This window comes from Urocampus carinirostris, chromosome 15, assembly GCF_059441175.1.
Source record: "Urocampus carinirostris isolate Australia breed hairy pipefish chromosome 15, RoL_Ucar_1.0, whole genome shotgun sequence".
In the NCBI taxonomy this organism is placed as follows: Eukaryota; Metazoa; Chordata; class Actinopteri; order Syngnathiformes; family Syngnathidae; genus Urocampus; species Urocampus carinirostris.
The window spans coordinates 30,176,243-30,197,864 of record NC_142363.1 but is presented as its reverse complement, the minus strand read 5'-3'; the positions used below and the strand labels follow the sequence as shown (position 1 = coordinate 30,197,864).

Sequence of the window (21,622 nt, the reverse complement as noted above, 5' to 3'; positions counted from 1 at the left end):
GACGACTCATCGCAAAAAAAAACATTGTTCCAAAGTATTAAGGATTGATAATCATAATATATAATCGAACAACACTTTAAAATGAAGTTTATTATAAATCTCCTTATAACATTCATTGCATCTATATAACATTGCTGTTTTCCATACGTTCTGTAGCGTCATGTATTTTGTTAGCTCTTTTTGAATCTTTCTTCTGGGGCTGAGGTTTTGGCTTGATTCCTAACCACATATCCACTTTTCTTGTGTTATCTGTGCGTCTACTTTGGAAAACGATATGCAAACGCACGACCTTATAACGCTCAGGAAAGTCCGGTATCACAAAGTTATTCGATGCAGGCTTCCGATTGGCTGCCGAGTATGCAAATTGCCAAACAAACCGAAATTCCGAAATTTCCAAACCACCGATTTCGAAGTTGGAATAGATAAAACTTTTGATCCCCAAAAAAATCTTTCGTTTTTTATTTTTTCTTGAAAAAGTTGTCGGCCACCCGGGCGAAGACGTTTTGTAAGTTTTACGCCCGATGTAAAAGATGCACACCCCGGGCGTCCGGGCAGACGTTATTTCAGACTCTGCTACCTGCAATAGGAAGATTCAAAGAATGGAAACCACGCCCCTTTAATCAAGTCAAGTCATGTTTATTTGTATAGCCCTTAAACACAAAGAGTCTCAAAGGGCTGCACAGACCACAGATTATTGCAGACCACAGACTATTATTGCACCATCCCCTGATCTAAAACCGACATGAGGGCAAGGAAAAACTCAAAAACCTCAACATGAGGAAATTAATAATAATTAATAATAATAGTAATAATAATAATAATAATCCAATAATCCAAAAAATGTAAAATTAATGTTCACTAAAACCTAACCTAAAACCCCAAATTTGCTCGCGAAGCCACTGGGTAAATAAACATGAAAGTATAAAATGAATAAAACCACTTTGTGGTTGCACAAATTGAAACTGTTGAATATGTCGAACTTTGAATTTGCTACCCCAAAAAACAATTAAAAATACGTGCATACACGTGCAAACACGCTTGTGTATGACACACCTAAACACACAAATCATCAAGCACACTCATGCATATGTAAACACACATTTACATGTACGCGCAAGCACAGCTGGGATAACATTAAAAGCAGGAAACAGTACCCATTAAATCAAATGTTTGTTTACATCTTTTGTTTAGAGCAGGACCAATGCACACACACACACACTGCTGCCATTATTTGCGCTGTGTCTCATTTGGCATTTCTTTGAAGCGTTGCAGTTGACAAGGAAAAAGAAATAATTAATTTGATGTTAGACTAATTAGGAGAGTTTCCTTTGCCGTCTGCGACTTATTTTTTTACACTAACCTGAAAACTCTGGAGAAATAGCACCTTCAGTGAGACACAATTTTTTTTTAAATGTTTTCATGGAAATAGCTACTTGATGGCCAGTATTTTCATTTCCTGTTGGGTGCCCAGAACAACATGTTTTTGTTATGAAGTCTAACAACAAAGATGATATATAGTTGAAGAAGAGATGCTCGAAAAATGACATTAAATTGAATGCAATTAAAATGTTATTTAATTCAGTTCGTTTTAAATACATATAATTTAATTGGATTCGATTAGACTCCCTTCGATTTGATTCGATTCGATTGAACTTGACCTGACTTGACTTATCTTCACTTGACTAAATTTGAGAAAGATCTCAGTACTTAAAATACATTTTCTAAAAGAACAAAAGTGAGCATACCAGAGAGGACAGCTTCCACCAGATCCCCCTCTTGAATCTGCGAGGCCGAACGTAAAAGCTGCAGAACGTTGTCCGATGTCGAGTCATGGCGAAAGAGCAGGATCTTCTCATAAATCCCATAGAAGCCGCATTCTGGGATCTAAAGAGACGGACGACAAAGCTAGCATTAGCTTAAAATCAGCTAATGGCAGTGCACGTTAGCAAGAGCAAAATTTTGTAGCATTAGAAGTTTGATTAATACTTGCTGTCGTCGTTTCTGAATGAAATTGCGTCCATGCCAAAATAATTACACTTCTTACGCTCAATACTCGTCACCGTGGTTAGGACTTTCCATCATTGTCACGCTTTCACTCAACACCATTAGTCATTGTTGAGTGAGATCGTTTGCGTTTGTCATCCATACTTGATTACCGGTTATTATTTAAATGGGAAAGATGGAGTTGTCCTAGTGTCTCTACAAAAGAGTTCCAGGTTGTCATTAGAACGTTTAATGTTATAACAACATTACGCAACAAAGGACTGTGATTGAACTATTTAGTCTGATTTTTCCAAACTTTCCAGGAAATTTGGGACACACAATATACCAATATATATTGTTTTCTGCAGTGATTTTTTTAGGAAAACAGAAACCCTTCTTATATAAGATTGCAGAGTCAGCAACACAGCTCAAAATATCATCAGCTGCTCTCTTCCCAGTTTGGATGATATTTCCGGCCCGCCATACCCCAACAGCAGTACTCCTCTAGCCCTAGCCACCACCTTTTTGACCTATGGCAGACGCTGTAGATTCAATCAAGGACTAACATGCTCGAAGAGTTTCTTTACTCTCGTAGTTTGGTGTATCTGATGATGAATCAGAGGCTAAATAAATACATTGTATATTTTATGTTGATATTAAGTTCGGAGTTTACATAGTCAAAAAAGCATTTTGTCACGGTTGCCCACTGCCCTCACATGGCTTCGCCCGTTTGGCGCCAGCATCGGCTCGTTGCCTGATTGGCTTTCTTCTTATTTAATCTCAGTGCTCTCACTCACCCCTTGTCAGTCCATCAACAAACCTCTGCACATGCAAGACGGGAGTTTTGACTCTGTCCGGTATCCTGCTGTGAATCCTGTCCTGTATTGATCGCGTCTATCTCGTCCTGTTTGATATCTGACTACAGTCCCAAGTGTCTGGTATCGATCCCGTCTGTCTCGTCCTGTCTGATATCTGACTTCAGTCTCCAGTATCGGATATCGATCATGTCTATCTTGTCCTGTTTGTTATCTGACTCCTGTCTCTGGTATCGATCCCGTCTGTCTCGTCCTGTCTGATATCTTGCTACTGTCTCCGGTATAGATTCTGCCTGTCTCATCCTGTCCGTTATCCTGCGCCAATCTCCGGTATCGATCCTGTCTGGTGTCAACCTCGTCTGTCCGGTATCTGCTCGTGTATCTGGTATCGATCTTGTCGGCCTCTGGCTTCCTGTTTTTCCACGCCAGACTTCTGTCTCACTTCTAAATAAAGCTTGTGTGAAAACGTTACGCATCTGGGTCCTCCTCCTTTTCTGGTTATGACACATTTAAATCAAGGCCACAAATATTCAACCAGGTTTTTCATTTTCAGTGCTTAGTTTGAGCTTAGTGACTATACCAATTTTGAAGACAATAATCAGGGGTACACAAATAAATACAGTAATATTTTTCGCATTGGTTTTTAGATTCTGTATGAAAATATAGATCAGATTAGTTTTTTTTATATATATAAAAGTGAAGTATCAATCAAGTAGTAAACTTCTTTCGAAAAAAGTATTTTGCGTCATTTCACTGAAATAGCAGACACCTCCACGGAAATTATTTCGGGAGTACTTTGAAGAGTGACGAACGGAAGCGCGTCACCGTGCCATGATGTCTTTCCCTTGATTGTTTTTGCCTCGCCGACAAACGAACAAAAGGAGGAGGAGGAAGAGGAGGATGCGCTGTATCCTTTGCTCCCCCCTCTTAGATCTTCACCTCTTCACTTCCTTTATCTACGGTCCTCTCGTCTCCTCTCCTCCTCCTCCTGATACTTGTTGCCAGGGCGACGGCACTCAGTCGGCATGGCAGCAGCCGCCGCTCAAGGCTCCTTTTCCTCTTCGGCCCTCTTTTAGCGCAAACATCATACACACTTTTTACTCCGTAAATCACGATGGGTAGCCACCGGAAAAGTTTTCGTTATAAGGAAAGTGGAGATGGCGTGCACGGGCGCAAGCGCGAGGCGTGATTGCTATCGGTACAAAACGTCCCCCTCGAATGCGGATGAGGCAAACACTTTGTACACACAAAGTGTGCGCGAGTGTGTAAAAAGCCATAATGGCAGGAGGACACTTCACAGGCGCAATCATCAGCATCATCATCTTCGGTTGCTGGGCAACAGGAGGAAAAAAACTGACATAAATGACTTTATTATAAGTGTCAGCCATTATGCGTGTGCTTTTGGAGATCTGTTTCCACATTGGGGGACGTTAAAATGGTGTAGCGGCGCATTTTATATAATCCGCGTTTGCAAAGTTTTTCTATACAAATAGAACCGCTTATAATATGTTATTAATGTACAGGAAATGATGCGTGACCATTCAGGGTACATCACACTTTCAAGGCAATTCTTTTTAAGTAAAAATATTTGAAACATAAACAAACAAAAATTAAAGTATAAATAGGAAAACTTTGAATGTTTTATTAAACTAGGAGACATTTGTTTTAAAGGCCCGATTTTCAACAGGATATTGTTATTCGCCACAATTTTTGGGACCTAAATTATGGTCTAAATCTCATCCATCCATTATCTGCACCACTTATCCTCAGTAGGGTCGCGGGGGGTGCTGGAGTCCATCTCAGCTGTCTTCGGGCAGTGGGCAGGGGACACCCTGAACTGGTTGCCAGCCAGTCGCAGGGCACACAGGGACAGACAACTCACTCGCTCGTTCACACCTTGAGACAATTTGGACCGGCCAATTAACCTGACATGCATGTTTTTGGAATGTGGGAGGAAACCGGAATGCCCGGGGAGAACATGCAAACTCCACACAGGAGGTTTGATCTCATAACCACTGCGCCGCCGTGCTGCCCATTTCTGGAAATTTAAAACTGAATTATGTATTTGCGCTCAGATAAAACAGGGCAGGGGTCACCAACTTTGAACTACTATTTTTGGGCTTTGGACTAAGACAAGAATGGTTGATCACATTACCACAATTTTAGCTGACCTGCACTGGCTCCCTGTCAGTTTAAGATGTCTTTTTGAGGTTATGTTGCTAACTTACAAAAGTTTGCATGGACTTGACCCCTCATTCTGATTTATTGCCCCTTATTTTCCTGCTCGTAGCCTCGGCTCGGAAAATGCTGTTCACAGGTGCCAACAAGCGAAGGTCCATTAAGAAGGTCACAGAGGCATCAGAAATTGCCCCAGGGTGGCTCTTGTTGAAGAGAAGTACACCGTGGGTGAGGTAGCGCTACCTAGACACAAGTTGGGGTCTGACCTAGCCCCGCTGGGCTCGCCTGGGTAAGGGGGGTATGATATTTGAAAGACCCAAAACACCCTGTGACCCCAGGTAACATCGATTTATTTTAAAAGCCACCACAAAACTGCAGGCCGACATGCTTCTTATCTCTGAGGCATTCAAGCAGATAGTTCTCCTGGAACTCACTGTACCATGGGAGGACTGTATTGAGCAACCCAATGAGAGAAAAAGAACAAAATATGCTGTGTTAGTGGAAGAGTGCCAGAGCAACGAGTGGAAAGCACGATGTGAGCCTATCGAGGTGAGATGCAGAGGGTTGGCTGGCCTGTCCCTCTTCAGGGTTTACAACATCTTGGGCAGCAGGTGCCAACAAGTAAATGGCCATTGAAGAGGTCACAGAGGCAGCTGATTTTGCCTCAAGGTTGTTTTGGTTAAAGAGATGTGACCCATGGGTTAGGTAGCGCTACCTGGAAACAAGTTGGGGTCTGATCAACCCCGGCTGGGTCGCCAGGGTGGAGGAACTAAACACTATGAGACTCCAGGTAACATCACTGATGATGTGACCAAGTTCCATCAGTCGATGTATATTAAAAGCCACCACAAAACTGCGGGCCGACATGCTTCTTATCTCTGAGGCATTCAAGCAGATAGTTCTCCTGGAACTCACTGTACCAAGGGAGGACCGTATTGAGTAGGCCAATGAGAGAAAGAGAACAAAATATTCTGTGTTAGTGAAGGAGTGCCAGAGCAACAGGTGGAAAGCAAGATGTGAGCCTATCGAGGTGAGGTAGCGCTACCTGGAAAAGAGTTGGGGTCTGATCAACCCTGGCTTGGTCGCCTGGGGGAAGGACCCAAAACACTATGAGACTCCAGGTAACATCACTGATGATGTGTCCAGGTTGCATCAGTTGATCAATGTTTAAAGACCTATTACTGGAAAGCTATTTTCCGAATTGGCCCAGAGTCTACTCAGGTGATCTTACGGGGACTACCTGGTGCTCACGAGCGCCACATTGGTCCTCCATCCAGCCATCCATTATCTGCACAGCTTACTGTATCCTCATCTGCAGGGCTTATCTGGATCCCATCCCAGCTATCTTCGGGCAGTGGGCAGGGGACACCCTGAACTGGTTGCCAGCCAGTCGCAGGGCACACAGTGACAGACAACTCACTCGCTCATTCACACCTAGGGACAATTTGGACCGGCCAGTTAACATGAAATGCATATTTTTGGAGTGTGGAAGGAAACCACAGCGTTCGGAGGAAACCCACGCAAGCAAGGGGAGAACATGCAAACTCCGCACAAAAGGTTCGATTTTATGACCTCAGAACTGTGCCACACACGCGCTAACCACTGTGCCGCTGTGCTGCCCCCACATTGGTCACCTCTGATTTAAAGAAACCGTTGCCAGCATTGACTGAAGCTCTAGCGACTCTCATGCTAATGGGGCTAGCGTTGCTAATACACTCAGCAAATTTGGGACTAGTGCGTGAAAATGCTAGTGGCTGCTAAGAAAGACTTGTTCAAAAACAGAATTACGGAACCACTTTGGTCCTGACGTCACCTTTGTTTCATTTAATTGTCTTGAAAAAGAACAATTTCAAAATCTAAAAACAATGATATAATTATTAGCAACTAAAATGGGTTAAATGGCCACTATGGCTAGTGCCAATGTTAGCTAATTGACACATGTAAGACTAAGTACCAGTTTTTAATTTTGGTGAAACTTCATACAGCAGCAGTCTCACAAACGCACACACCCCAACACACACAGATTAATCAGTTCATTTGTGTGAACGTGTTAAATATGGCATGCTGTCATGCAGGTGTTGAGGTCACCTGCTGCTCTTTCTAGCACCACTGCGCACTTGTACGATTGTGTGCGTGCGTTTATGTCACCGGGCGCCGTTAGCATCGTCGCTAAGAATTCAGGTGCAAAAATGTCGCCTAAAGTGCGACAATTAGAGCAAATTAATGGATTAATGTGCGTTTGTGTGTGTGTCGTCCAGTTTATGTATTAGGATTCATGTTTGTGTACGAATGCATGTGTTTTTGTGTGTATGTAAATATGTGTTTATACATCCACACGGCATGTATGAATGTGTGTGTTCATGTTTCAATGCATGTGTTTGTGAGCAGATGTAAGTGTCTCATTGGTGTTAGCGCTTGTGTGTGTGTTTGCTAGGGGCTTGTTAGCTAGGGCGCGCAAAGCGAACAGAAGCGGGATTTTTTTGTGTCCTCCAACGGGAATTTGCCCCGTCTCCGACTGAGTCATTGTGCTAACATCACAACAAACGCACACAAACACACACACAGACAATGCAGTAAAAGCAGTAAAAACTTGAGCGCCGGAAGCAAAAACACAACATGACTTGCAAACAAACATCAATGGGATCTCATGAGATTTTTCAACAGGAAGTCTCCTGACTACCAAGATGGCCGCCGGCACGTTTATACCAACAAATTACCCGCATTGGTCACATGACCCAGCAGGGGTTCAAATGTTATTGACTGTTGGTGTGGTTAGCCTGCGGCATTTCACATGATCTCTGCATGACCCGCATTGAATTTTCCTTTTTACCACATACACAACACAAACGTACACGCTGTTGCAAAACATACTAGCTTTGCACATTAACTGGTGCAAGAATTAGGAGTTAAATCTGTTCCCGGTAAACACACAAACTCACAATTAATATGGTAGTTTGGATGACTGGTTTGCGGTATATTAGTGTGCCCGCTTGCTAACATTTATATACAACCATGTCATGCTAATATCCTTATGTGTTTTTTTGAGGCGCCAATATCTTGTATGCTAGCTTGTGTGCTGGTAGGCAGTTTTGAGTGTCAACGCCAATAAAATGTTATTGGTTGGATCCCTTAGGGGCACCATTTCCAGTGTTGTGTCTTTGGCAAGTACAGCCTGGTGGTGCCTATCCCTCTTTAGGCCAACATATGTTTCCACCCGGTATCAAACTGGGGACCTTTCGTGTGTTAAGCGAATTTTCTAACCACTGCACTATAGAAAGTTTTATGCCCAACAGTGTTGTAAAATAAATAGAGCAATAGCTCGATAGAAAGATAGTTATTGATAGAGCGATAGATGGAGAGATAGAGCGATAGAGAGAGATAGAGAAAGATAGAACGATAAAGATAGATAGAGAAAGCTAGAGAAAGCTAGAGCGATAGATAGAGAAAGATAGAGCGAAAGATAGAGAGAGCAATAAGATAAAAAGAGTGATAGAGAGAGCAATAAGATAGAAAGAGTCATAGAGCGATAGATAGAGAGAGCAATAAGATAGAGTGATAGAGCGATAGATAGATAGAACGCTAAGATAGATAGATGTCTCGATAGATAGATGTCTCGATAGATAGATAGAGAGATAGATAGATGTCTCGATAGATAGATAGATAGATAGATAGATGTCTCGATAGATGTCTCGATAGATAGAGAGAAAGAAAGCTATAGCGAAAGATGGAGAAAGCTAGAGAAAGCTAGAGCGATAGATAGAGAAAGATAGAGCGATAGAGAAAGCGAGAGCGATAGATAGAGAAAGAGAGCGATAGATAGAGAAAGATAGAGCGATAGATATAGAAAGATAGAGAGAGTGATAAAGCGATAGCTAGAGAGAGCAATGAGATAGAAAGAGTGATAGAGCGATAGATAGAGAGCAATGAGATAGAAAGAGCGATAGAGAGAGCAATAAGATAGAAAGAGTGATAGAGTGATAGATAGAGAGCGATAGAGAGAGCGATAGAGAGAGAAAGATAGAGCGAAAGATAGAGAGAGCAATAAGATAAAAAGAGTGATAGAGAGAGCAATAAGATAGAAAGAGTCATAGAGCGATAGATAGAGAGAGCAATAAGATAGAAAGAGTGATAGAGTGATAGATAGAGAGCGATAGAGAGAGCGATAGAGAGAGAAAGATAGAGCGAAAGATAGAGAGAGCAATAAGATAAAAAGAGTGATAGAGAGAGCAATAAGATAGAAAGAGTGATAGAGCGATAGATAGATAGAACGCTAAGATAGATAGATGTCTCGATAGATAGATAGATAGATAGATGTCTCGATAGATAGATAGATAGATAGATGTCTCGATAGATAGATAGATAGATAGATAGATGTCTCGATAGATAGATAGAGAGATAGATAGATGTCTCGATAGATAGATAGATAGATAGATAGATAGATAGATAGATAGATAGATAGATAGATAGATAGATGTCTCGAAAGATGTCTCGATAGATAGAGAGAGAGAAAGCTATAGCGAAAGATGGAGAAAGATAGAGAAAGCTAGAGCGATAGATAGAGAAAGATAGAGCGATAGAGAAAGCGAAAGCGATAGATAGAGAAAGAGAGCGATAGATAGAGAAAGATAGAGCGATAGATATAGAATGATAGAGAGAGTGATAAAGCGATAGCTAGAGAGAGCAATGAGATAGAAAGAGTGATAGAGCGATAGATAGAGAGCAATGAGATAGAAAGAGCGATAGAGAGAGCAATAAGATAGAAAGAGTGATAGAGTGATAGATAGAGAGCGATAGAGAGAGCGATAGAGAGAGCGATAGATAGATAGATAGATAGATAGATAGATAGATAGATAAACATTCCTTTTGTTTTAGAATAGAACAAATTTGTCTTTATTGTCATGTAATGTACATTTTATAAAGTAGATTGAAAATTTAAGTAGATAAAAAGGTTAAGGATCAGCAAAGTATGTAAATACTTACTTTTCATGTAAGACTTAAATACTGAGTCAAAAAGAAAGTATGTCCATGAAAGTCTGTACTACCCTAACAGAGGAAACAAACAGCAAAAGAGTTTGGATGTACGGCATCTTTGAATAAACGTTGATTAGCAGATAAAAATCTTGTGGTCGGGCCGAGTCAAGTGTTTTCCTTTTTTGGAAATAAAAAAGCGAGTCAGCGTCCACTTAGAAGGCTGAATGATGTTGCTGATATTTTTAACGTTTGTATTTTCATGCCAAGGGTTGCTGACCGATGATGTCACTCTTAAGCAGCGATGCTCACCTTAACTAACCTAATTCTTGCAATACGTTTAAAAAGTTGCTTACAGTAGATTTTTCTCTCTGTTTCTTTCTCTCTTTCTCTCTCTATAAGTCTCTCTCTCTCTCTCTCTCTCTCTCTTTCTCTCTTTATATTTCTATTTTTGCCCTTTCTTTTTTCGCTCATTCGCTTACTTTCTCCATCTTTCTTGTTTTCACCCTCTTCCTACCTCTTTCTCACTCTGTCTCTCTTGGTCTTTCTTTGTCTCTTTTTCTCTCATTTTTCTCCCTTTGTCTCTTCCTCACTCTCCAAGGTTCTCCTTTTTTCTTGATTTTTCCTGTCTTTACTTTGCTTCTCTTTGACCCTTTCTGTTCTCTCTTTCTTTCTCTATGTTTCTCTCTATTTAGTTCTTTTCTTTTTCTTCTTTTTTTCTGTTTGTTTATTAGCTTTCTCCTTTATTTCTCTCTCGTTTCCACTCTCTCTTTATCACTCTCTTTCTCTCCGTCTCTCCCTCTCTCCTTGTCTTTCTTTTTTTTCTCTCTCTCTCTCTCATTTTCTCTCTTTGTCTCTTCCTCACTCTCCAAGGTTCTCTTTTTTAAACTTTTCCTCGCTTTATTATGTTTTTTGTCTTTGTCTCTCTCTGTTCTCACTTTCATTCTTTCTTAGTGTCTCTATTTTTTTTCTTTTCTCTCTCTTTGCCTCTTCCTCACTCTCCAAGGTTCTCCTTTTTTCTTGATTTTTCCTGTCTGTACTTTGCTTCTCTTTGTCCCTTTCTCTTCTCTCTTTCTTTCGCTATGTTTCTCTCTATTTTGTTCCTTTCTTTTTCTTCATTTTTTTCTGTTTGTTTATTACCTTTCTCCTTTATTTATTTCTCATTTTCTTTCTCTCTCTCTTTCACTTTCTCTGTCTCTCCCTCTCTCCTTGTCTTTCTTTGTCTCTTTCTCTCATTTTCTCTCTTTGTTTCTTCCTCACTCTCCAAGGTTCTCTTTTTTTACTTTTCCTCGCTTTATTGTGTTTTTGTTTTTGTCTCTCTCCCTTCTCACTTTCATTCTTTCTTGGTGTCTCTCTAATTTTGTCTTTTCTTTTTTCTCTCTTTGTTTATTCTCCTCGTCCTTTATTTATCTCTCTTTCCCTGTCTTTTTCTCTCCCTCTTACTAACTCTCTCCCTTCCCTTTCATTCTTTCCCCCCTCGTTCTCCTTAATTATTCCTCTCTTCATTTCTCTCTCATCTATTAGTCCGGCCCCCGAGATAATGTTTTTTTCTACCGTGTTGAGCTAAAATGAGTTTGACACCCCTGATCTAATGGCATCCAAAATCTTTAAAACATGCAAAGACTTTTTTTCATAATATGTAACATTTGTTTGGATTTTATACTAGCATACCTTGTAAGCATAATAGTCTCTTTATAATGTGGGTTCAAACTGTTCAATTCAGCCTTTGTTAGCATTTAAATTAGCGTACTATCAATGTTTAACGCCTTCTGTAACGTGATCTGTTGAAATACTTTGCTCACCAAAATGAAGCACTTGTTAGCTTCTTTGCTAGCCTACATTAAAGGTTATTTAATCGCAACTGCAAGTAGTAAACATTTTAATTATAATACACATTTGTTTAGCCCTGCAATTGGCTGGCAACCAGTTCAGGGTGTCCCCTGCCCACTGCCCGGAGATGGCTGGGATGGGCTCCAGCCCCCCAACACTGTCTGTAACGTGATTGGTTGAAAATATGGCGCCCTATTGGCCCCGCCCGTGTGTCACGGTTGCCATGGCGCCCAATTGGCCCCGCCTGTGTGGCGCCAGCTGCAGCTGGTTAACAGATTGGCTCCCTGTCAGTATTTAAACTCTGTCCTGTCAGTCCCCTTTTGTCGGTCTGTTTGCGAATCTGTTTTTACACGGCAAGCCCTTTTAGCCTGTCCCGTTTGCTACTGTTTGTCTCCCGCTACGATCTGTTTTGATTTCGACCACGTCTGCTCTCCCGTCCCGAATTACGATCCGTTTTTTGATTTTGACTGCCAGCACGTAAGTTAGCTGACTCTAATGTTGCCTGTAACATGATTGGGTGAAAGGTTTTGTGCTATCATGATGCACTTGTTCGTATCTTTGCTGTTTTGCTAAATTGTGTGTTCAGGCTAATATTTTAACGTATGGGAGCATATAAGTAAGATCACTTTAACGCATTTTGTTACGTGATTGGTTGAGAGGATTTGTGAATCATTTGTTCGGGATTTGCTAGCGATTTCTAGATTTTTTTATAAGTCTCATACTATCTGTAAATGGCCGACATTTAGGAAGCAAAGTCTGTAAATTGTGGTTTAACGCTGATACATTTGTTAGCATGAACGTTAGCTTACTTTCAATGTTTAATACCTTCTGTAACGTGACGGTTGTAAAGTTTAAGTCCATAATGAACAACTTGTTAGCATTTTGCTAGCCATTTCTAGTTTCAGTTAAAGTGTACATTTTAAAAGCAGTGCGTAAAATATGGATCCAAACAGTTATATTCAACATTAGTTAGCATTTACGTTAGCTTACTTTCAACACTTAATGCCTCCTGAAACGTGATTGGTTGTAAAGTTTTGTGCGCCATAATGTAGCACTTGTTAGCATTTTTGCTAGCTTACGTTAAATGTTAATAGTGTCTGTTTTAGCTTCTTTTTAAAGCAAACTATTTGGGCCACGTTGGTTTGAGAAAATTTGCTCAGGGGCCGGAGAAAGAAAAAAATAAGTGATTGATTTATTTAAATTTTTGTATATGCCGATAGGGAGTGTGAAATCCGATACAAATCCGATACTGAACATAAGTCGATCAATTTTTTTCTCGTTCGATTGATGGCACAAATTGTGTTTCATCGTCTTATTTGTTTATAAAGCAACCATTTAATGCAATTAGTTTTGAAACACACAAAATATACAAATACATTCATTTTGTCATGATTACTGATGTGAGTCACCTGTGCCCGCTCCTATCTGTCCCCTGTGGTCAGTCCGTCTGCGAACCTTAGTTTACTCCAGGCAAAATTTTCGACCCTGACTCACTCCTGTTTTTGCTCCCATCCGTTTTTCTTTATCTTGACCACGTCTACTCTCCTCTCCTGGCTTTCGACTAGTTGCTAATCCCGACCACGTTTTTTGCTCTCCTGTCCCGGCTACTGACCCGTTTTTCCGTTCCCGACACCGCCATTTCTCCCCACGGAAGTGCCACTTCCGCGTTCAGAGCGACCTGCTTCCCGCGACTAGCGATCACCAGATCGAGTGTGCAATCCTTTCCTTTCTTCCCAATAAAACTGAGGGAAACGTAACGCAAGTGGGTCCTGTCTCCGTTCTGGTCCTGAAACATTTACAGATAAAATATTTTATGAAGAGTAAAAGCAAAGTCATCACACTCAAGTGTTTTATCGAATGATTTGGCGACATTCAGTGCATATATTAAAAATGACATGTCCTTGTTTGACCAGAAGCAGCTCATTTTTTTCTAATGCTTCTCTCAGCGTCGTCTTGCGAGCCGGATTAAATCTGTTGGCGGGTCTGATACGGCCCCCGAGCTGTAGTTTGGTGACCACTGATTTAAAGTCTAAAAGTATATGTATGGGTAAAAATTTACAGGGCGCAGTCTGGAATTTGTGGGTTCAACATTTGTTAGCATGTTTCTTAGCTTACGTAAACGCCGTCTGTAACGTGGTGGGTTGAAAAGTTTTGTGCCATAACTAACACTTGTTAGCATCTTTGCTAGCCTTTTTTAGCTTCCTTTAAAAGTGTAATAGTATCTGTAAACGGTCAACATTGATAGACCAGTCGTTGAATCGTGTTAGCATCTTTGCTAGCCGCTTTAGCTTCCTTTAAAAGCGTAATAGCATCTGTAAACGGTCAACATTGATAGACCAGTCTGTAAATTGTGTTAGCATCTTTGCTAGCCGCTTTTAGCTTCCTTTAAAAGTGTAATAGTATCTGTAAACAGTCAACATTGATAGACCAGTCTGTAAATTGTGTTAGCATCTTTGCTAGCTGTTTTAGCTTCCTTTAAAAGTGTAATAGTATCTGTAAACGGTCAACATTGATAGACCAGTCTGTAAATCGTGTTAGCATCTTTGCTAGCCGCTTTTAGCTTCCTTTAAAAGTGTAATAGCATCTGGAAACGGTCAACATTGATAGAACAGTATGTAAATTGTTTTAGCATCTTTGCTAGCCGCTTTTAGCTTCCTTTAAAAGTGTAATAGTATCTGTAAACGGTCAACATTGATAGACCAGTCTGTAAATCGTGTTAGCATCTTTGCTAGCCGCTTTTAGCTTCCTTTAAAAGTGTAATAGCATCTGGAAACGGTCAACATTGATAGATCAGTCTGTAAATCGTGTTAGCATCTTTGCTAGCCGCTTTTAGCTTTCTTTAAAAGTGTAATAGCATCTGGAAACGGTCAACATTGATAGAACAGTATGTAAATTGTTTTAGCATCTTTGCTAGCCGCTTTTAGCTTCCTTTAAAAGTGTAATAGCATCTGGAAACGGTGAACATTGATAGACCAGTCTGTAAATTCTGTTAGCATCTTTGTTAGCCGCTTTTAGCTTCCTTTAAAAGTGTAATAGCATCTGGAAACGGTCAACAGTGATAGACCAGTCTGTAAATTGTGTTAGCATCTTTGCTAGCCGCTTTTAGCTTCCTTTAAAAGTGTAATAGCATCTGGAAACGGTCAACATTGATAGAACAGTATGTAAATTGTGTTAGCATCTTTGCTAGCCGCTTTTAGCTTCCTTTAAAAGTGTAATAGCATCTGTAAACGGTCAACATTGATAGACCAGTCTGTAAATTGTGTTAGCATCTTTGCTAGCCGCTTTTAGCTTCCTTTAAAAGTGTAATAGTATCCGTAAACGGTCAACATTGATAGACCAGTATGTAAATTGTGGATTCACACTTTTAAATTCAACGTTAGTTAGCAAGAGTGTTAGGTTAACACCATTTAAAATAACGCCATAAGGGCGTTACTAATGACTTTTTCCGTCGTTACAACACCGTTACCGTTACTGAGGGTCAAAAGTGGCGCGTTACTTTGTCTAGTAAAATCAGCATAAAGGAGCTGGACATCCTCGGTTTGTCAGGAGCCAGAACAGGATCAGGACCCAAACGCGTGACGTTCTCACACAAGCCTTTTATTTTCGAGAAATGGGGAGTCATGCACGTTAGACAGTGGTCTGGTGTGGAAAGACAGGAAGCCAGAGACCGACGAAATCGATTCCAATTGCCCGAGTTGATATCAGACAGATGGGGTCAATACCGGACAAGACAGGACAGACAAACAGGATAGATAATGAAACAAGATATCGAAAATTAACAGGACAAACAAGTCGGTAACAAAAACTGGAGAGAATAATAAACAGGACAACAATAGACGGTAACGAAACTAGAAACCGATATTAAACAGGACAAAAATAAACGGGAACAATACCGGACTGGAAATACCAACAGGGAAACAGGACCGAGTCAGAACCCACGTCTTCTTGGGCAGAGGTTCGTTGACGGACTGACAAAGTAAGAGAGAGCGCACTGAGCTTAAAAAGACGGAAAGCCAATCTGTTAATGAGCTGCAGTTGGCGCCACACGGGCCGGGCCAATTGGGCGTCATGGCAACTGTGACGCGATCAGCATTTTGGTATATTTCTTCACCAACAACACGCGAATGTGAAAACTGTTCTCATTCAACCTATTGCGGCAGCCATCTACAATAACACAAAACAATGCGTGCATGATGATGTCACATGATGGAGAATGTCCTACCGTAATATCACAATACTTAACATCTCATTTGGGGAAACTAGTTTAGGATTCTTTTTCAGTGGTTTCTGTGTCTTTAAACTATAATTGTTCCAAAACTACTGCTTGTCAGGTATCTCAGAGACAGGGAGAGAGAGAGAGAGAGAGAGAGAGAGAGAGAGAGAGAGAGAGAGAGAGAGAGAGAGAGAGAGAGAGAGAGAGAGAGAGAGGGGAGGAAGTGAGAGAGATAGAGAGAAGGGATTGGGTAGTCAATTCATACTGTTTTACTGTTGACTTTTGTTGTGAACAAAATATTTGAAGTGCGGTTGGAGATTTCTACTTGACCGGTTGTCTCATGTTGCAAGAGTTTGATTTATACTGCTGTGTTAAACACATGTTCTATTGTTGAACTGTTTAGCCCTTAATCACAAAAAGTCTCAAAGGGCTGTATTTTTGTAGATTTTTTTGCAGTATTATTTCCATAGTAGTAGCATTTCTATAGTATAGATGTAGTATTTTTGTCGTATTTCCATTCTTTATTTTTTTAGTATATAAATGTAGTATTACTGTCATAATATTCCGTAATAGTATTTTTCAAAGTATTACAGTATTTACAAATTAAATAGCAGCTTCAGTCTTCATCTTTTACTCTATGTTTGATCACCGCTAACAGTTGCATATGTCTACTTGAGCAGTTGTCTCACTAGAATTAATGATTCATTATAGAGTGAAACTCACTTTATATTGTTTATTTAATGGTCTTGTTTACTCATTATTTTTGTTACACTTCAAGTGTAGGGTAAATACAAGGTTTTATAACATAACTAACTGCTTGTTCTTCTCTATTCAACTGACTCGAATACTGCTTGGAAAATTTCAAATTATTTGACATAAAGTAACGAAAATGCTCTCTTTCCTTGGTCACTAGCTACTTTTACTCAGTTCTGGGAAGAAGTAGTAATTATAACTAATTACTTTTTGTAGTAACATGCCCAAACCTGGTTAGGAAGTACGTTAGCGTACCTTAACGTGATTGGTTGAAAAGTTTTGCGCCATGACTAACCACTTGTTAGCATCTTTGCTAGCCGTTTTTAGCTTCCGTTAAAAGTGTAATAGTATTTGTAAACGGTAAAAACAGTTTGTAAATTGTGGTTTCACACTTTTAAATTCAACTTATATAAAAATGTAAGTTAGTTTACTTTATGGGCGTCTGTAACATGATTGGTTGAAAAGTTTTGCGCCATAACTAACCACTCGTTAGCATCTTTGCTAGCCGTTTTTAGCTTCCGTTAAAAGTGTAATAGTATTTTTAAACGGTAAAAACAGTTTGTAAATTTTGGTTTCACACTTTTAAATTCAACTTATATCAAAATGCAGGTTAGTTTACTATATGGGCGTCTGTAACATGATTGTTTGAAAAGTTTTGCGCCATAACTAACCACTTTTAAGCATCTTTGCTAACCGTTTTTAGCTTAAAAGTTTAAAAGTATCTGTAAAAGGTGAAACCGTTTGTAAATTTTGGTTTTACACTTTTAAATTCAACTTATATGTCACAAGGATTACCAGAACAGAGCAGGGGACCCCAGAGCGTTCGTTACAAGTCTTTTATTTGGGGAAGCACAAGGGTTAGCGGGAAACTTCGGACGACGTAGCCAATCGTAGCGTGGGACGGAAGCAGGTTGAGTTTACCGGGACTGAAGAGATGATCGTAGCTTGGGACGGAGCAGGTCGGATCGGAGGCAGGCAGAGAGAATCAGGTAAACAAGGCACAGGTAATCGGGAGCGTCATACGGGGTACAGATGTGAATCCTCCGACAAGGAGTTCTCCGCGTAACGAGTTTAAAAGGGGAGCATTGACCAATCAGGAAGCACATTCCAGCGCGCCACATGATTACCCCAGGTGACTCCACTTGGGTAATCATGACATTATATCAATATGTAGGTTAGTTTACTTTATGGGCGTCTTTAACGGGATTGTTTGAAAAGTTTCGGCTCATTAGGAAGTTTGTATAGTACTCGTTAGCATCTTTGCTAGCCGTTTTTAGCTTCCGTGAAGTGTAATAGTATCTGTAAACGGTAAAAACAGTTTTTAAATTGAGGTTTCACACTTTTAAATTCCACTTATATCAAAATGTAGGTTAGTTTACTTAATGGGCGTCTGTAACATGATTGGATGAAAAGTTTCGGCTCATAAGGAAGTTTGTAGGGTTTTCGTTAGCATCTTTGCTAGCCGTTTATAGTTTAAAAGTGTAATATTATATGTTAACGGTAAAAACAGTTTGTAAATTGTGGTTTCATACTTTTAAATTCAACTTGTATCAAAATGTAGGTTAGTTTACTTTATGGGCGTCTTTAACGGGATTGTTTGAAAAGTTTCGGCTAAGAAGTTTGTACGGAACTCGTTAGCATCTTTGCTAGCCGTTTTTAGCTTTAAAGTGTAATAGTATCTGTTAACGGTAAAACAGTTTGTAAATTGTGGTTTCACATTTTTAAATTCAACTTATATTAAAATGTAGGTTAGTTTACTTTATGGGCGTCTTTAACATGATTGGTTGAAAAGTTTCGGCTAGGAAGTTTGTACGGTACTTGTTAGCATCTTTGCTAGCCGTTTTTAGCTTCGGTGAAAAGTGTAATGGTATTTTTAAACGGTAAAACAGTTTGTAAATTTTGGTTTCACACTTTTAAATTCAACTTATATCAAAATGTAGGTTACTTTACTTTATGGGCGTCTGTAACATGATCGGTTGAAAAGTTTTGTGCCAAAACTAACCACTTGTTAGCATCTTTGCTAGCCGTTTTTAGCTTAAAAGTGTAATAGCATTTTTAAACGGTAATTACCGTTTGTAAATTGTGGTTTCACACTTTTAAATTCAACTTATGTCAAAATGTAGGTTAGTTTACTTTATGGGCGTCTTTAACGTGATTGTTTGAAAAGTTTCGGCTTATAAGGAAGTTTGTACCGTACTTCTTAGCATCTTTGCTAGCTTATATGTAAATACTGCCCGTTAATGTGATGATTTATAACACACGTTTCGGGTGGAAAACATATGAAAACTTGTATATTTTATGATTAATGTCACGCTTTCTGGTCTTACCTTTTGGTCCACGATAGAGCAGGCGACCTCGCGCACTTGCGCCAGACTCACGTCCGCCGAGTCCAGGAGGACCGGTTCCCGGCTAAGACCGATCTGGATGTGGAAAGACAGCGTGCCACCTCCCCCTCCTCCCGGTGGCCCCCCAGGGAAGGAGAGCGGGCTGGGAGTGCGAATAAGCGGAGGCGCACTCATGCCGGAGCGAAAGGATCCGGAGCCAGATAGGCGACCGCCGAGGAGGGAAAAGGAACAAGCGGGAGGAGTAAATGGAGGGGGTTAAGAGGAAGGGGAGGAGGTGGGCTTTGGACGTCAGAAGTTCCAAATAGGAACGACAAAACCGGAGAGGCAGACCGCCGGACTCGGAGGGAAAAGAGGAGGAGGAAAGTGGATGGAAAGGGAGGAGGAAGGGGGAGAGTGTTGCTTCTCATGATGGCGGTCATCATCATCATCATCATGTGACACGATTGTGCGTACAAAGGGCGCACAAGTTTGCCGGAAAACAAGAGAAAGTTACCGAGGTTGCCATGGTGACAGCAGCCCACCCGCACGTTGCTCCTATTGGACCCATGGAGTCACGTGTCGGAGAGGTGCAGCCAACCGCGAGGGAGGAGTTACGGGCTTAGCAACAAAGGCTAAAGCTAGCGCAGTGATTAATTCGTCTTAAAAAGTCTCATTATTTCAATGAATATAACCGTGTAAAGGATTCTTATGTTAAAAATAATCAATTAGACGAGAAATTTGAATTTTTGTGAAAAAAAATAAATGTCATGTTTAGTGAGAAATCGATCAATCTATCTAGTTGTTTTTGTTGTCACAAGCAGTGCAAGGCTTTCTGATTGTCAGAAATTTTCTGGAAATGAAAAGATGGAAAAATGGGAAAAGGAAAAATAAGGAAGCTACATAAATCATAAAACGAAGTAGAAGAAAACAAAAGACATATTCAGAAAGGAGTGAGAAGAAGCATAGAGTAAGCAGGCTTGGAGGGTAATGGAATCAGGGTTGGGTAGGGTTACTTTAACTGGATTACTTTCAATTACTTTTGGATTACTCCAATACCAAATATGCTAATAAAAGACAAAAGAAACTAAATATGAATAAAACGATGACTCACAACACGTGGTAAGCTTTCTCTCCTGGCTTTGATCTCTTTGATCTCCGGCAAAACAAACATAAAATGCGACAGAAACAAAATGAAAATCAATCCAAAGAGCTTGCCGACATCATTTTTGGCGTTCCATGTATTCCGTTACTCCCCAAGCCGGCACAAAATTGAGTCATTTTATCCATATTTAGTTTCTTTTGTCTTTTATTAGCCTATTTGGTATTGGAGTAATCCAAAAGTAATTGAAAGTAATCAAGTTAAAGTAACCCTACCCAACCCTGAACGGAATACATGTATCTTGTTACGTAATCAGGATACAAAACATGTAATTGTGTTCGTTACATACAAATTAAATTACAGGTACATTTAGTTAAAATAAGGATTTGTCAGGTCAAGTCATGTTGATTTGTATAGCTACAAAAATACTATTACATAAATACTACAAACATACTACTTCAGTAAAAGTATAAAACTAAAATACTACAACAGAAATATTACAAAACTACTGATAAAATGCGACAAAAACACTACAGAAACACTACAAACATACTACTTCTGTAATGGTATAAAACAAAAATACTACTACAAAAATACTGCAAAACTACTAACGAAATACTACAAACATACTGCTAAGTAAGTCCTCAAAAAATACTACAGAAACACTACAAACATACTACTTCATTAATAGTATGAAAAAAAAATACTACTACAGAAATATTACGGAACTACTAGTCAAGCCAAGTCATGTTTATTTAAATAGCTACAAAAATACTAGTACAGAAATACTGCAAAACTACTAATGAAATACTACAAAAATACTACTACAGAAACATTACAAAACTACTAAATGAAATACTACAAACATACTGCTACGTAAGACCTACAAAAATACTACAGAAACACTACAAACACACTACTTCATTAATAGTATGAAACAAAAGTACTACTACAGAAATATTACGGAACTACTAGTCAAGCCAAGTCATTTTTATTTAAATAGCAACAAAAATACTACTACAAAAATACTGCAAAACTACTAACGAAATACTACAAACATACTGCTACGTAAGTCCTACAAAAATACTACAGAAACACTACAAACATACTACTTCAGTAAAAGTATAGAACAAAAATACTACCACAGAAATATTACGGAACTACTAGTCAAGCCAAGTCATTTATATTTAAATAGCTACAAAAATACTACTACAGAAATACTGCAAAACTACTAATGAAATACTACAAAAATACTACTACAGAAACATTACAAAACTACTAATGAAATACTACAATCATACTGGTGCGTAAGTCCTAAAAAAATACTACAGAAACACTACAAACATACTATTTCATTAATAGTATGAAAAAAAAATACTACTACAGAAATATTACGGAACTACTAGTCAAGCTAAGTAATTTATATTTAAATAGCAACAAAAATACTACTACAGAAATA

General features: G+C 39.5%; 1 protein-coding gene across 5 annotated transcripts in view; it reads right to left on the bottom strand.

Annotated features, from left to right (window-relative positions):
- Positions 1–21,622, bottom strand: part of prkd1 (protein kinase D1) — a 68,496-nt gene that overhangs the window by 30,437 nt on the left and 16,437 nt on the right. For 4 of the 5 annotated variants that reach the window (XR_015852820.1, XM_088353913.1, XM_088353914.1 and 1 more), the window contains exons 1-2: positions 19,068–19,501; positions 1,746–1,884 (exon numbers count right to left, since the gene is read on the bottom strand). Coding sequence is in view for 3 of the 5 variants with exons in the window: in XM_088353913.1 (XP_088210039.1) it covers positions 1,746–1,884; positions 19,068–19,259 (331 nt within the window). In the remaining 2 variants the exon portion in view is untranslated. Of the gene's footprint in view, positions 1–1,745; positions 1,885–19,067; positions 19,502–21,622 lie in introns of those variants that run through there. The other variant, XM_088353916.1, reaches the window with a different exon arrangement.